This window comes from Vavraia culicis (assembly GCF_000192795.1).
Source record: "Vavraia culicis subsp. floridensis unplaced genomic scaffold supercont1.9, whole genome shotgun sequence".
Taxonomy (NCBI): domain Eukaryota; kingdom Fungi; phylum Microsporidia; family Pleistophoridae; genus Vavraia; species Vavraia culicis.
This window is the reverse complement of record NW_007360612.1, coordinates 1-14,246: the sequence shown is the minus strand read 5'-3', so window position 1 is coordinate 14,246 and position 14,246 is coordinate 1. Positions and strand designations below refer to the sequence as shown.

General features: G+C 36.0%; 5 protein-coding genes across 5 annotated transcripts; 3 read left to right on the top strand and 2 right to left on the bottom strand.

Moving 5' to 3' along the window:
- Positions 1–656: 656 nt before the first annotated feature.
- On the top strand, positions 657–1,315 carry VCUG_00711 (uncharacterized protein). Its single transcript, XM_008075543.1, has one exon. The coding sequence runs from the start codon at positions 662–664 to the stop codon at positions 1,283–1,285; it is 624 nt and encodes a 207-aa protein (XP_008073734.1). The 5' UTR covers positions 657–661; the 3' UTR covers positions 1,286–1,315.
- Positions 1,316–1,772: 457 nt separating this feature from the next.
- On the bottom strand, positions 1,773–2,438 carry VCUG_00710 (uncharacterized protein; the record flags this gene model as incomplete). Its single annotated transcript, XM_008075542.1, has 1 exon — positions 1,773–2,438. One exon carries the CDS (start codon positions 2,436–2,438, stop codon positions 2,166–2,168), a length of 273 nt encoding a protein of 90 aa, XP_008073733.1. The 3' UTR covers positions 1,773–2,165.
- Positions 2,439–3,931: 1,493 nt separating this feature from the next.
- VCUG_00709 (uncharacterized protein) lies at positions 3,932–4,296 on the bottom strand (the record flags this gene model as incomplete). The annotated part of the gene is made up of 1 exon (XM_008075541.1): positions 3,932–4,296. One exon carries the CDS (start codon positions 4,294–4,296, stop codon positions 3,943–3,945), a length of 354 nt encoding a protein of 117 aa, XP_008073732.1. The 3' UTR covers positions 3,932–3,942.
- Positions 4,297–6,625: 2,329 nt separating this feature from the next.
- Positions 6,626–7,501, top strand: VCUG_00708 (uncharacterized protein; the record flags this gene model as incomplete). The annotated part of the gene is made up of 1 exon (XM_008075540.1): positions 6,626–7,501. A coding segment is annotated over one exon (638 nt), but the record flags the coding sequence as incomplete, so codon positions are not given.
- A 3,403-nt stretch (positions 7,502–10,904) lies between these two features.
- Positions 10,905–14,246, top strand: VCUG_00707 (uncharacterized protein; the record flags this gene model as incomplete). The annotated part of the gene is made up of 1 exon (XM_008075539.1): positions 10,905–14,246. A coding segment is annotated over one exon (3,342 nt), but the record flags the coding sequence as incomplete, so codon positions are not given.

The following is a 14,246-nucleotide window of genomic DNA, read 5'->3' as shown; positions in this document are numbered from 1 at the left end:
TTATCAGATCAGTTTTAACGACTAGCACATTGGCTTTTGTGTCAGTACTGTTCACGGGAACCATCCAAATCTTTCGATTCTATCTTTCGTAGATGTGGCTCCGTTGTGACATTTGTCTTTTCGCAGCTTGTAAGGTTATTAATTATACTCTTTGTTAACGAAGAGCAACAGTGTTATTTAGCACTTTTATGAAGATAAACATATTTTTGAGAGTAGATCATGATAACTAGAGTTTTGTAACACGGTGAGTTAAAACATGTAAATCAAACAAAGTTATGTAAGCTGTGTTGTTTTACGATCAGTATTAAATGAGCATTAAGTTCGTTCATAATATGTACATGTATATATTTTAGGTATTTATCTCTGTTACAGGTCGGTGTTTCGTGTGATACTTTATGTTTTTTCTTTTAAACAAGTTGTTACAACTGGCAGAATCATTCTGAAGAGCCATAATGAAGTGCATGTTGCGCCACATGAACACTATAAAAAAGCAGTTCTTTGCCTCATTTCTTAGCATATAATTTGTTCTTAGAAGATCATTTTTCACTCACGCAAAGAACCAATCGCTTGTAATCAGTGAAACATAAATGTGTCGATTCATTCATACTTTGTTACACAAAGTTGCAGACAAAGATAAAATACTTCGCCTATCAGAACAGCAATGGCACTGATTCTTGAAAAAGAGGGTACGAGACGTTGTGCACTTGAAGGAGGCCAGACAGAAATATTCACGCAAAAACGATTTATTGACCTGATAAGTGAGGCCCATTCGCAGTCGCAGGACTATTATCTGGCACGCGTACGGTGTGTGGGCATGAGAAAGGACAAGGGTGTGAACGTAAGTGGTATATATTTCTGCTACGATGCAAGGCAGCTGTGCAAATACGTATTTGAGATGGTAATTGGGCCAAAGGGCCGGAAAATACAGATTAAGAATTTCAAGGACCCGATTTACAAACGAACTATTACAGAACTGAGCTTTTTCAGGCTCTGCTATGATTCCGAAACACCCTTAAAGGCAGAGTATATGGGATCATACAGGGATTTTCTGGACAGCAACTGCTTCAGAACCAAAATATTCCACAAGGAGGATCCTCTTGATGCGCTGTCGGTCAGTTTCAAGTTCAACAAGAAGAAAAAAATGCACGCTATCAGCAGGAAAAAGATGTTTTCTATCTTCATGACACTGGTTTTAATCCTCTGTGTGGTTTCAATTCTGGTAGTTATCGTAGAAAAGGGTCAGTTCAAATTAATCGATGATTTGCACTTTCAAAACAAAAAATAGTACCGAGAAGTAGCGCATCGTCTCTTCATTAAATGCTTTTTTAAATATCGGACTGACTTCGTCGCTATCCCAATACCGGGAAGCCATCTTTCACTGTGATGTGATGGAGCGTTGTATCGTTCAATATCTTTGCCAAATGTACCATACAGTGATGAAGTAGCATGTTTAAGTACTTATTATTAGACAAAAACGTGCATGCTTTTCACCGAAAATGTATTGTTTTATCACTTCATACGCTACAGTGTCTAAATAACTTATTTTTTGATCCACCAAGACCGACCATGAACACTACTGTTCGGTTCATGGAGAAAAAACTGTCGAGAAGCGTGTATTTATAATGATAAGACTTCATACGAAAGATAGTTCGGTTTCAACCTTCCGCTCCATCAAGAAATGGGTAGTAGTACAGAGTGTATACCTATAATGGACATACTTCATTGTGTTAATAATACAGGAATTCCATATAATAGTATACACTCCGAAATATTTCATTCTTCAAACTGGATATTATTATCTAATTCATTCTGCGTTCATTTATTTATGTTCTTATAGATAGTTCGATGTGAGGAAACAGGTGCTCAAGTCAAATCAAAATGGAACTCAAGGTATCAAACATAAAATGTGCAACCTTGATGGTTGATATAGAAGTAGTTTCGCTAAATACTGTTCTTTACTTGTTTTATGCTGCGTTATTGTGCTATTTGGCAAATAAATATTTGATATGTGTTTCATTCTAGCGATTAAAATCTGAAAAATACAATTTCGACAGCTGCTAACAGACCATCTTCTGAATCATATTAGCAAAATATTTGGCATAACTTTGTACAGAAGACCACATGTGAACATTTCTTCTTTCCTGCCAAAATTGGCGATGACCTAATTAGGCTCTCGTTTCATCAGCTTTCAAAAACGGACTGTGCCGCAAAATTGGAGGAAGTACAATAAACTGGATCAAGGATCCACGTACCATCATTCGTTCTACCTTGATGTTATGTCCATTTGCCTCTGTTAATACCACGTCATCCAGAGTTAAATTCATGAGGTCGTCCATCTGCATCAGCTTTCCGGTCACTTTTACTCCATTGTCCAATTCCACCGTGAGCTGGAAGTTTTCGCATTCGTACAAAAGTTTGAGCGGCACCGATAATTTCATCGTTTTCTGAGGGGTGGCGGCATTTAATTTAGTTTGTGGTAGGCAGGTGTAGCGGTGATAGTTGCTGGAATGGTCTTTTCACGTTGCTGTAACATGCAACTTCCTTTACAAACAAAAGTTATTATTAAATAATGCCTTACCCATTTCAACATTGAAAGAGTCACGTTCTTACAATGAACAATGTTGAAATACGTCAGAAAAAAAATTTGTTTGGGTGTACGTGAAGTACCGCAGCTAAACCGTTTATTTCATTATAAATGATTCTGTATTGCTTATTATACTTCTGACTACTCAACAATACATAACTTAGTCGGATTTACCGTGGTATGGTTGTATTTTTAGATTCTTGGTTCGCATACGAGTGCACCGAATATACGGTTTATATGGTTGGTAAATCATGTACAATAGGACTGAACTCAAAAGAGACAATTGCTATGATAAGCAGGCGTGCAGATGTTTACTCGTATTAATGAAATTATAACTATGCTATATTGTAAATTCTTGGCCTAGCACTATTCTGAAATCGTGTGTACAGCTTTCCTCTAATGAACTCAAATCTAGGGAATGTCGCTATATTAAGGATATGTTCCTATTTTGAGCACCAGTACTCTCCACTGTCGTTTGATATACCAGTTGTTTTATGCCAAATGCTTAGTAGATAAATATTAATAGCCAAGCCTGTGTTTTGTAGATGCAAGTAATTAATATTCGTAATTTTATTTGTCCACGTAGATATTTGGCTTTAGCACGTAAAATGGTGCGATTATCAGTCAATTATACGTATAAATATGAAATGTGCTATTAGAACGTACAAATCATTTTGTCTGGTACCTTCACCATAAGAAACAAACTTTGTAATCTTGGTTTGAAGATGATATGATTCGCACATTTCGATGTCAGGAAGTATGATACAGCCCTCACGATGGTAATATCGACAAATAACCGTTATATTCTCTTATTTCCGGTTCTTTCTATAAAAAATCAACTCGACACTATCGGTCTTGGTGTTATCAAGAACCACAACCGGTTATCAATAGACGATGCATTTCTTGCTAATGAGTCATTATTAAGTTTATTCATGAGAAGCGTTAATGACACCGTGCCTATATATTCTGCAGAACGTGCCGCCCCATGCTGATGAGCGCAGATCAAATAGAAATTAATATACAGGCCTGGACATACCACGCAAATATGAGAGTGTAACAATTCAGTATGTGCTAGAGACAATAACCTTGTGTTATACTATAAAGATATGATCATGTGACATATTCAGACGCACGCATTATTTGCATCGATGCGAAATCACCTAAACTTGATGATAACACGTAGAGACCATATAACAGCACCAAAAATTTTTGCTCATGATACCGACATGAGGAGAGAAAACGGACTAAACATTTTTGCACATGATACCGACACGAGAAGAGAAAACGGACTATACATTTTTGCACATGATACCGACATGAGGAGAGAAAACGGACTAAACAAGTAAATTTGCACATTTTTATTTATCAGCCGGTCTAGCAAATCTGCGCCGACGTTCCTCCTGTTTCTGCAACTCCTCCGCATATACGGCATCGAGTGCATTAGCCCCCTCCGAATCCTTCCCGGATTTATTGCACGCAAATCTTCGAATTCTTGCTTGAATCTTTTCGGACTCAGACAATTCATCAAAAGACCTTGATTCCAAAGGAACTGATGATGACTCACCAGCTTCGTCCCTGTAAACAGCTTTGTTCTCATCCTCGTATCTTAAAAGGAGGTCGATGAGATCAGACTTTTTTATGTTGACGGAGTTTATGTTTCTTTTTCTGCACTCCTCACGCAGCTGGACTACTGTTAATTTTTTAAAATCCATTGGGGGTGCGATCCGCACTTCTTTGATGAAATCGTTTTTGAAAATTAAAAACATCCTATAAATGCAGTAATGAGTGAGTATAGCAACTATTATTTTTTATGAAAGACTCTCTGTGGTCACCAAGGCTATGAATAGCAGTGTTCCTGCAAAATGCAACAATGCGGTGGTATGCAAATTAAGTTGCTGCCAAAGACGTATTTTATGAATAACAAAACAATTGACATGAGCGACTCTCTAAACAAATTATAATTCCATAACACTGCGCAGTAAAACAGGCGAGTTAGTGAATGTATACCACACGCAAAGAAATACATTGTTTGTGTTCTATTGGCGAATACTAGAAAGTGTAGTGTAAAAATAATGACTATGTTTATTTTCATCTCGAGTTGCTCCTCACACCGCAACGACATGCTTATTTTGCGCTGCTGCGAAGATGACTAGAAAATTTCTGCGCATCAAGCGCTTTGCACATCTCAAACTGGAGTGAGTGTCATACCATGAACTGCACCTTTTACGACTCCACACCAGTTGCTTGACCTAAATCACACAAACAATAAATCATATCCCGTATGCGAAGACCGGTAAAACTCAGGCTCTGTACATTTTGAGCGCATAAGACATTGTGAACATTTTGCGGAGGAATTTCTCTGTATTTCGAATGTCAATGTCAAGATCGTAAAACCCTAAAAATGCGAATCAAAGATAAATTATCTCTCGTCCAGCATTAACATATATTGCGGCTTGAAATAGTTTATTACAGTGTTCTTCCATCAAGAAATTGATAATATACAGAACCTTTAAGGTTTCCTAAATTCCTTGAAATGTTTGATTTGATATGCACTTCTGAGTGGATGTATCCGGGTTTTAAAAGAAACAACTACTGCAGTTACATAACGTAACAGAATATAACATGGTCTGCTTAGCACAAAAGTATCTTGAATTATAAAAATGGCAATTTCTATAAAAATATCGTGCGCAAATGTTAGTGTCGTGAAATTATGAACTGGTCGGGCAAGAATGTAGTTTCATGAGCTTCAAGCATGGAACATCGCCCCTCTGCAATAATATAATCGAAAATTCTCATTTCTAATCTCTGACGAGAAAAATGGCTCGAATGTGCTTGATAGGTGTATAAATTATTTGTTTGGATTCCTCTGTCACTCTTACTAGATGTCAAGGTGACAGATGAGAGTTGGAAATCGAAAAAAGTTTAAAGGCGAAAGATAGCGTGTTTGTAATCGAAATTTTCGAACGTGCAATCACTGGTCCGGCAACATGAGCTTCCACATATGTCTAATACATTGGTTTTTTTGTTACATTTAGCAGATGCTGATACTGGGTGTGTCATTTATTCACTTTGACAAAATATTTTTGCGGCAGAGAACAAAATGGTGTATTCAAGGTAATAAAAACAATAAATAGCGCAAAAACATCTTATTCAAGCCAAATAATAAAAGAAATGCGGCCTTGTTTCCATGGTTTAGACAAGTACACAATATTTGATACAAAGATTTTCTTATCAGAAAATGCTGGGTCACATATTTTGGAATAATGTTGGACAAACTGAAGATGATATGATGATGCCGATAAAGACCACCTCGCCGCCTTCCTTGATGTGGACAAGCTGTTTTAATTAAAGTCATAGGTTGATGTTGCGATTTTCAATCTATCATAACACATCATCATTCAAATATATGGTAAGATCTGGAACGTTTGACTTTTATTCTCAAGCGCGAGTTGACAGATGCACCGGTAATGACTTTTTTCAACTAATAAAAGAAAACACAGAGGGTGCTTATTTACCTGTTTTCAACAACACGCACTTTACTAAATATTCCTCTTTAAGGACAAATTTGATAATTAATACTTTTAGGTGCAGATTATCCCCTGTTTATTTAAATTTGATCATATACGTCGACCATGAAACATAGTTAGAGTTTGATACGGTCAGGTGGACCTGTCCCTTCGAATTGCCACCAAAGATGACATCTAGTATCGCATATATCAAAGTGTCTATAGTTGTTGTGAATTTTTTAATTTTTGATAGGTTTGTGGAAAAAAGCGGGAATTTTTTCGGTCGCAAATATTTGTTTGTTTGGTACCTTACATGATATTTCTCCATTTTTAACAAATTTCAAAAAAATAGGTCGGAAAATTCCCGAAGGAGGCTTTCTTGATTAAGAAGCAGCACAAAGCAATTTATCAATGTTACGTTTTGAGATAAATTTATTTAATCTATCAGTAAAATTAATTAAATCTCTAATTAAACCGAAATGGGAAGATGATAGGATGTTTAAAATAAATATAAACAAATGAAAAATATCTAGGGGCATGGATAAGTCGAGTTACTTTAATAGTTTTCATCGAAATTCGCACGGTGAACTTAAAAGCACCTTCTTTGATCCGTTTGTAGTTAAACATAGAAAACGAACAAGCAAAACACAGCTAAAGATTTTGGAAAAGACGTTCGAGGTCAATATCAAGCCTGATGCCGTGCTGAGGAATCAGCTGAGTGAGCAGCTTGGAATGACGCCCAGGTCAGTTCAGGTATGGTTCCAGAATAGAAGGGCCAAGCAGAAGAAAGCAAAGAACAGGAGCAAGAACGACAGCCGGGAAAACCATGGCCAAAATGGAAATGGTCCGAAATACGACTACATAAACTGCATGATGCCTCCTCCGGACGAATCTATGATGTTTATGCCGATCGCGCCTTTGGAAAAGACCACCACGTTTTGCAATGACAGATACCCAATTTCGCCTGTCCACGACAAAGCGCTCAAAAAGATGACTCAAAACGATCAGGGCGCTAATAGAACGGAAATCTCACAGAAGAATGATAATAAAATGGAATATCCACCTGTAGATACGCTAGATACTAGCTGGATCGACATGCGACCGCATTATGAGAACAACGACGGAATTGCTGATAATACAATTTCGTTTGATCCAAATAATTTCTTTTGTTAATAAATATTGGTGTATAAAATGGTAGATTTTGTTTAATTATCGTTTTTCTTGTGCCAGTGATGCTCGTGCATTTTTGCGAGATGGTAAACGGTAATAAACATATCACCCCGTGTCGTAGATACCACGTGCTAATAGACATCATGGCAACAGAGACCGGCTAATAAGTCCAGCTGCATGAGAATTTCGTGCAATTATGATTTCATTAAATGATCTATATTTGGAAAAAATCAAAGTCACTAAATTTAATAAAAATTTAATTTTGTAAATTCAGGACCGGATTAATGTTCGATATCTTTTATTCGATGATCAGGCATACAACAAACACGATAAAATGTAAATATATAAAAGAAGAGCATGTGGCTACATTGCGCATGTCATGATTAATATACGGTAGTATCACTATTTGATGCGTGTGCATATATGGTTGGCTGTGTTAATATTTTAATTGTGTTTCTACTGCGGAAGTGAGGAGAAGCAACTAACTTATAGCAAATCCTTCCACACAAACATGTTCTTAAAGACCAGATAGAGGTTATTCATGCCAGGCTACGAGTCATACGGATGTACATAACACAAAATAAATTTTGTTGTAGAGTCGGTAATTTTCCCAAATCACTCATGGATGAAAATAGACAATATCAATAGAGGGCAAGTTTGGTTATAAACCAAAAGAGGTTTTTACGCTACTAAGTAACTGTGAAAAAGGAGTAACACGGATGACTGAATTGTCACTGCGATCATAAACTGCTGTTCGGGTTATAGATCATTACAACACAATGAATGAGCTATCTGGCTGAGACGAGAGAATAAAATTTTTTAATTTAAATTATTTGAGTGACATTTTCTTGCACTGCGAGCAATATTCTCATTTGCATGGTAAAAACAATCAATGAACACTATTTAAGTATTTATATCGCACATGCACTCTGTTGGGCCAGAACAGCGTTCTACAAATCATTAAAATGGTTTGTCATCCATATTTTACTAGTAAACGAGTTTCAATGAACAAAATCATCTATTTTTAGCATTGTATGTCAGATTCATACACACTTTGATGTTATATTTGTTGAATATTTCGATTATATGACACATATCCTTACTATAGGTCCTATGCACTCAAATATTCACATATATGACGTGTATTACTAAATATGCCTGCAATACGATACACATATCCAACCTTGAGTACTTCTAAAAATGGTTAATGGTGGTCTACTAAAATGACTATCCATACGATAGTTTAACAGCGTATGAAATCAATACATGGTAGAAATACAATATTTAATAGCGATACAGGAGCTAGTTGTTGCATATAATTCTATGCAGTTCTACATGTAATGTTCGTTATATGTTTTGACAATTAATCACATAGCGCATCAAATTCGTTCTATATATATACAGTTATGGTTTGATTGACAAAGATTTGAATGCATATTGCACATTTAGTCTTGTGTACATCGTAATTACCGGAACATGAGCACTAAATGTCCTGAATATGAGTTACATCGAAATTTTCATCGCAAACATGGCAATCTACATGCGATCAGTGGTGGTGATAGAAAATATTTTTCCCGCCTTATTTACGAGAAAAAAGGAAACCCTCTTTTAGCCTAATGTGTATTATGTAACCAACGCCCATCTTGATTGATACTTTGATACGATTTCAATGTTCGTTTTTCCATAATTTTTATGGATTTAGGTGATTCCTGCAATTAAATAATAATGCAAGCTATATATCTATTATTTGCGCTAACAGAAATCATACCTGGACCGATATGATCATACGTTACCATCATGTATCAGTACAATTTTAATCATTTGTCATTCATTTATTACCCGATGTATTTGTTTTTATATGTGAGCAACATTAACATACAGATTAGGCCCTTTAAGCTCGTAGATCCGATTGATGAGTGGATAGATCAAAAATTTTTTGATATTCTACAAAAATACATGGCTCTGTGGTAAATGCATCTAGTATTTATTTAACATTGCAATTACATTTCTATTGGCCTGTAGTACATTATTGTGATGGTTGGCAATTCAAAAGGCCGTGTTTAAACGATAAAAAACTTAACCCTAAAGTACCGCACGATAAAATATGATTGTGTGAGTGCACTGAGCAACTTGAGTGAACACACGAACAAATGTGATAACCGGGCACACACTCTTAATTTTCAACATACACAGTAGATGCTTCCACTCTTAGCCACAGCTAGGATGTGATTACAAATCTTCCAATAAGTTAATTATATTCACCACTTAGTCAAGAGATTTAGCTCTTTGCTATGAATTATCGTGTGAAGATAGATAATACGGTCTTTGGCGCAACCCTCAGCTAGTAAACTTCATTCTTTAAGATTGAATAAAAATTTACTACAAATAATAGCTAAAAATCGCGGTACAAGCTGCTTGTAACCTATCAAAGAAAAACATCAATCAAATAATTGATAAAAACATTGTGTCAAAGTTGAAATGATTAATGAACACTGCATGTGAATTGAATTACCGAAAAGTTCTAGTACATACCTAAGACACATATTCAGATGAATCATACAAACTTACAGGTACGATCTCGAAGAGCAATAGTAACGAATAAGAACATCTTGAATAGGCCTTCAAAAGTAATATCTATTTTATATAAAAGGCATTACCATCTACATAGGATCAACCCCGATTAAAACGTTTTAAGAATAGTCTTTGTACACATGAAGCAGGATTCAAATGAATGTTTTATGCACCATTTGTTCAATTTCTGATGTTTACTCACCTTGGTATTATTTCCTTAATAATATGATTGTTACTATTAAGGTGTTATAACTGAAAGATAAACATGTTTATTATTTATTACCTGTCGTCACAATATTATCGTGTGAGTTTTTCGATTACAATTTGGCCAGATCAATGTTTAACAAGTTGCTACTCGTGCAACAACATGTAAATTAGAGCATTTAATCACCCACATCATATTCACTTGTGAGATTTCAGCGGAGCAACAATTTACTGTTCTGTATAAAATATTTGTGCTATGAATAACGTACTTCATTATTCTTGTAGAAAAAATTTGGAGTATCACACGATCTAAAATCAAAGCTTCTAATCCATGTATCGCCTCGGTGATAATACACAATCATTTCGCATACAATTGAAAAATTTTCATTTATTTCTTTGACTAAGCAGCGGTCTGAGGCCAGAGATAAATCGTCGGTTATCTAAGTAGTATAACAATCAATCATCTTTATGTTTGTTAGCGTACTATTTGCCTAAAGACTTGCTAGTTCATGATCTTGTTATGTATCCATATTTATTTGCTTTAACAATATTCCCTGGTGCCAGTGGAAAAAGTTCAAAAGAATGTAGAAAATTATACTGTTATGATAAAGACAGCCACTTAACCTCTATCCAGATTTTTTTGCCTGTAGAGTCAAAAAAATACGAAGATATGGCTTTTGATGCTGAAACAACAATATGGATTATTTCTTATTATAACACTATGCTGTGTGGTAGCCGAATCTTCTAATCAATTACGAAAGAACAGCACATTCTGGATTTCTACCCCCTTTTGCTACCTTTTAAAACTGTGGCGTTGTTGTTTCATTCTGGTTTAAGGGCTTGTAAAACTAAACCCCCCATTATTCTTGATGTTGAAAAGTATTACGACCAAACTCATCAATAAGTTTTTGAAAGAGTATATAATAATCGACGAAGATAAGAATTTACTCGTCCAGTCATGGAACGGCAATGTGAATCTCAAGAAGATTGAACTGGTGCAAAAATACTACCATAATTTTAGCGTGCGGGGGATGATTGAGGATTTGCGTTTGGTAATCCCGTGGAAGAATTTTTTGAATGGTTATGTGACGATAGAGGCAAGCAATGTTGATATTTACATAGAAAGCTATGATATTCAACAAAACTTGAGCAAGTTGGCGGTAAATAACAGCGAGTCGATAAGCAGTGACGACAAAAAAGAGAAGAAGAAAATGAGTTTTTTTCTGAGGAAGCTACTCGAAAAACTACTTATTAAGGTAGAAAATTTGACAATTTACTACAGGAAATATCGATTAAAAGTGAATATGATATCGATTAACGACAAAAAAGAAATCAACATTGAGAGTATATCACTAGAAATGAATAGCAATGAAACATATATAAAGAAAATTATGCCTTTCGATTTCCGAGGTAAGATTTCGGACAACAGCATCAACGCATACGTAGATTGTGTTGATGTCCTGGTCAGGAGAAGAGATATAGTTGAAATCACGTGCGATATGTTGGATTTGTACAAGGAAATTTTGCAAGTATCGGAAGAACATGATGAAATGTACAAGGTAGCATCCTCAAAACGAGATGTCAATGCCTCAGAGAAAGAGTTGCACGGTGATCATCTTCTGCCTAAAATTGATGGCGAAAATAAAATCGAACAGGAGCTTGAAGGAGATACGAAGCGCATCATCAACTTGGATGAGGAGATTAAAATATGTTTAGTGATGGATAAGCTCAAATTAAAGATCATAAAAGAAACTAGAAAGGGTCTGATCAAGGTTCTTAAATATCGAATACTGGACTTGAAATTGGAACACCGAAACAGTACAAACTTGAACTTTAGGCTAGATTCAAGCACAGTAAGGCTTTTTTATAACATGGAAAATGATCGTATTACTGTTTCTGAGATATATGTCAATACCATAAAAATAATGAAACGGCTTGGTTATCGTCTGAGGAACAAGCTAGACTTGACCGTTTCATGCAGTGAAATAGGAATAGATAAGAAAAGATGTGCGTTGAAAGGGTTTAGGTTGAAAGGCAAAGACGTTTGCTTTGAAATCCCATTTTTCTGGATGCACAGCGCCGCAGAGCTGATTTTCACAAAAATATCTGAAATTAATATTAGCGCTGATGTTTGCAAATTGCTTATGTTCGTGAAGACGCATATCGAATTGACAAAGGGAAACAGATTTTTGAAAAAAATTACTAACAGATTGGGTACACGATCAGATACAAAGATGCCTTGGGTTATTTTCTGTCTCCAAAGCTGTATCATGAATACATCCCTATTCGTTGGCAACTTCTCAGTTATACCGGGTTGTATTGATAAGAACATTGAGGAGCTAGAGCAGTTGGCAACAGGGGGTAAACAGCTAATTTCAGATGATACGCAAGGATACGTGATCAAATCGGATACTATCCGCTGGTATGAGCACGAGAAACATGACATCTGCGTTACATTAGTCGATAGTGCAGTACCAATATCACGGTTTCATTTCGGAAATTTCACCATTGACGAGATCAAAAAATGCACAAATGGTTATTGTGTAGGACGTGTTCAATACAAAAAGACACAGTTGGACAACTTTGTGATAACCTTTGAGGATATAATTAAGGTAGAAATCGATAAAATTGTTATTCACAATGAATATGATCTCGTGCAAACTATTTACGGCATCAAAAATGTTGTTTACTCATTTATTACGGATCAGTTCAGTAGCCCAACAAAAGACCCAGGAAAAGATGTTGAAATTTGTATCAAAAAGATCACATACTACCATAAAAGCATGTTCGAAATAGAATGTTTGCTATTTAAAAATGATACGCTTACTTTGAGGGTTCTCAGCGGTGGTCTTGCCGTTCATATAAATCTAGGAATAAGCGATACAGAGGTCAAAGTTGATTTAAAAGTTGAGGGAGCCGTAGACACTGCGGAATATAACAGCATTTTATATTGCATTATTGAATTTATTGACATACTCATAACAATTCTAGATAATTCGTACGAGGGAAAAACAAAATCGAAGATGGTTCTAATAAATGCCGATGCAAAGATGCTGTTGAGGGGAGTTGTGTGCGCAAGGTCAGCCCATTGTGCTGAGGAATGCTATCGGCTCACTACCAGTGCAAGCGTTGTTATTTTAGGAGAAAATATCACTGTAACAGTTGAAAAGGGTTTTTTAACAGCTATAAATCAGAGTACGGGACATTCTGACACGTTGTCTATTTTAAATAAGTCGTTTGATAAAAATAACAGCATTATTGGAGAAAGCACAGGATTATTAGAGCACGAAGTTGTAGTGAATGACCTTAAGGTGAAGATTAAGAAAATAGAGTACGGAATGAATTTGGATGTATCTGTTTCAGAAATACACAATTCGATTCTCTTGCACCAGGTTCTTATCTTGAAGGAGTATTATCTACTTCCGCAGTTGGGTATTATCGGTACAGCACTGCGTCTCAATTACACGATAAAAATTGGAAAGATTCGATGTGACCTGTCATATAATTCCCGAGTCAAGTTGGATATCACCAGTCTATGCATTGAAAACGATACTACGAAGTTCGATGTGGAGTATGGAGGTATTGATGCACGGATTAATATAAAGACAACATACGATGTGGTCAATACTTTGAAGATCTCGACAAATAACGTTATCGTAAAAAATGAGGTTGAAGATTATGAAATGTATCACAAGCTTCTTCAGACCCTCCTCGATGAGTCTAATACCAACTTTACGAGTGGCAGGTACACCCAGGTTAATTTGATAGTCAAAGAGAGCGAACTGTATCTCAACAGAAGCAAGCCACAGGATGAAGACACAAGTTACTTTGTGGAGACTATGCCGTTGCTTATGTTTCAAATCGAAAAACTGATATTTTTCTCGCCAACCACTGGCAGTCTTAGATTCTCAGGATATATTTTTAATCCGAAGATCTTGGAATATGAGCTGTTGTTTGAGCCTGCCAGTATCGTGGTTGCCATGTTGGGCAACAAGATAACAGTCAAATGTTCTGATTTACGGCTAAATATTGCTAAAGAAACATTCCAGACATTCAGCTTTGATCACAAAGACTGTATAATTCAGCTGGAGAATATTATGAGCAGCCTGGGCGTGTTTCTCAGGGCCGGTCACCACGAGAAGTACGATCTTGATGTCGTGCCTGATGACAATGATGATGAGCATAATGTATGTGTATCGGAAACACGTACC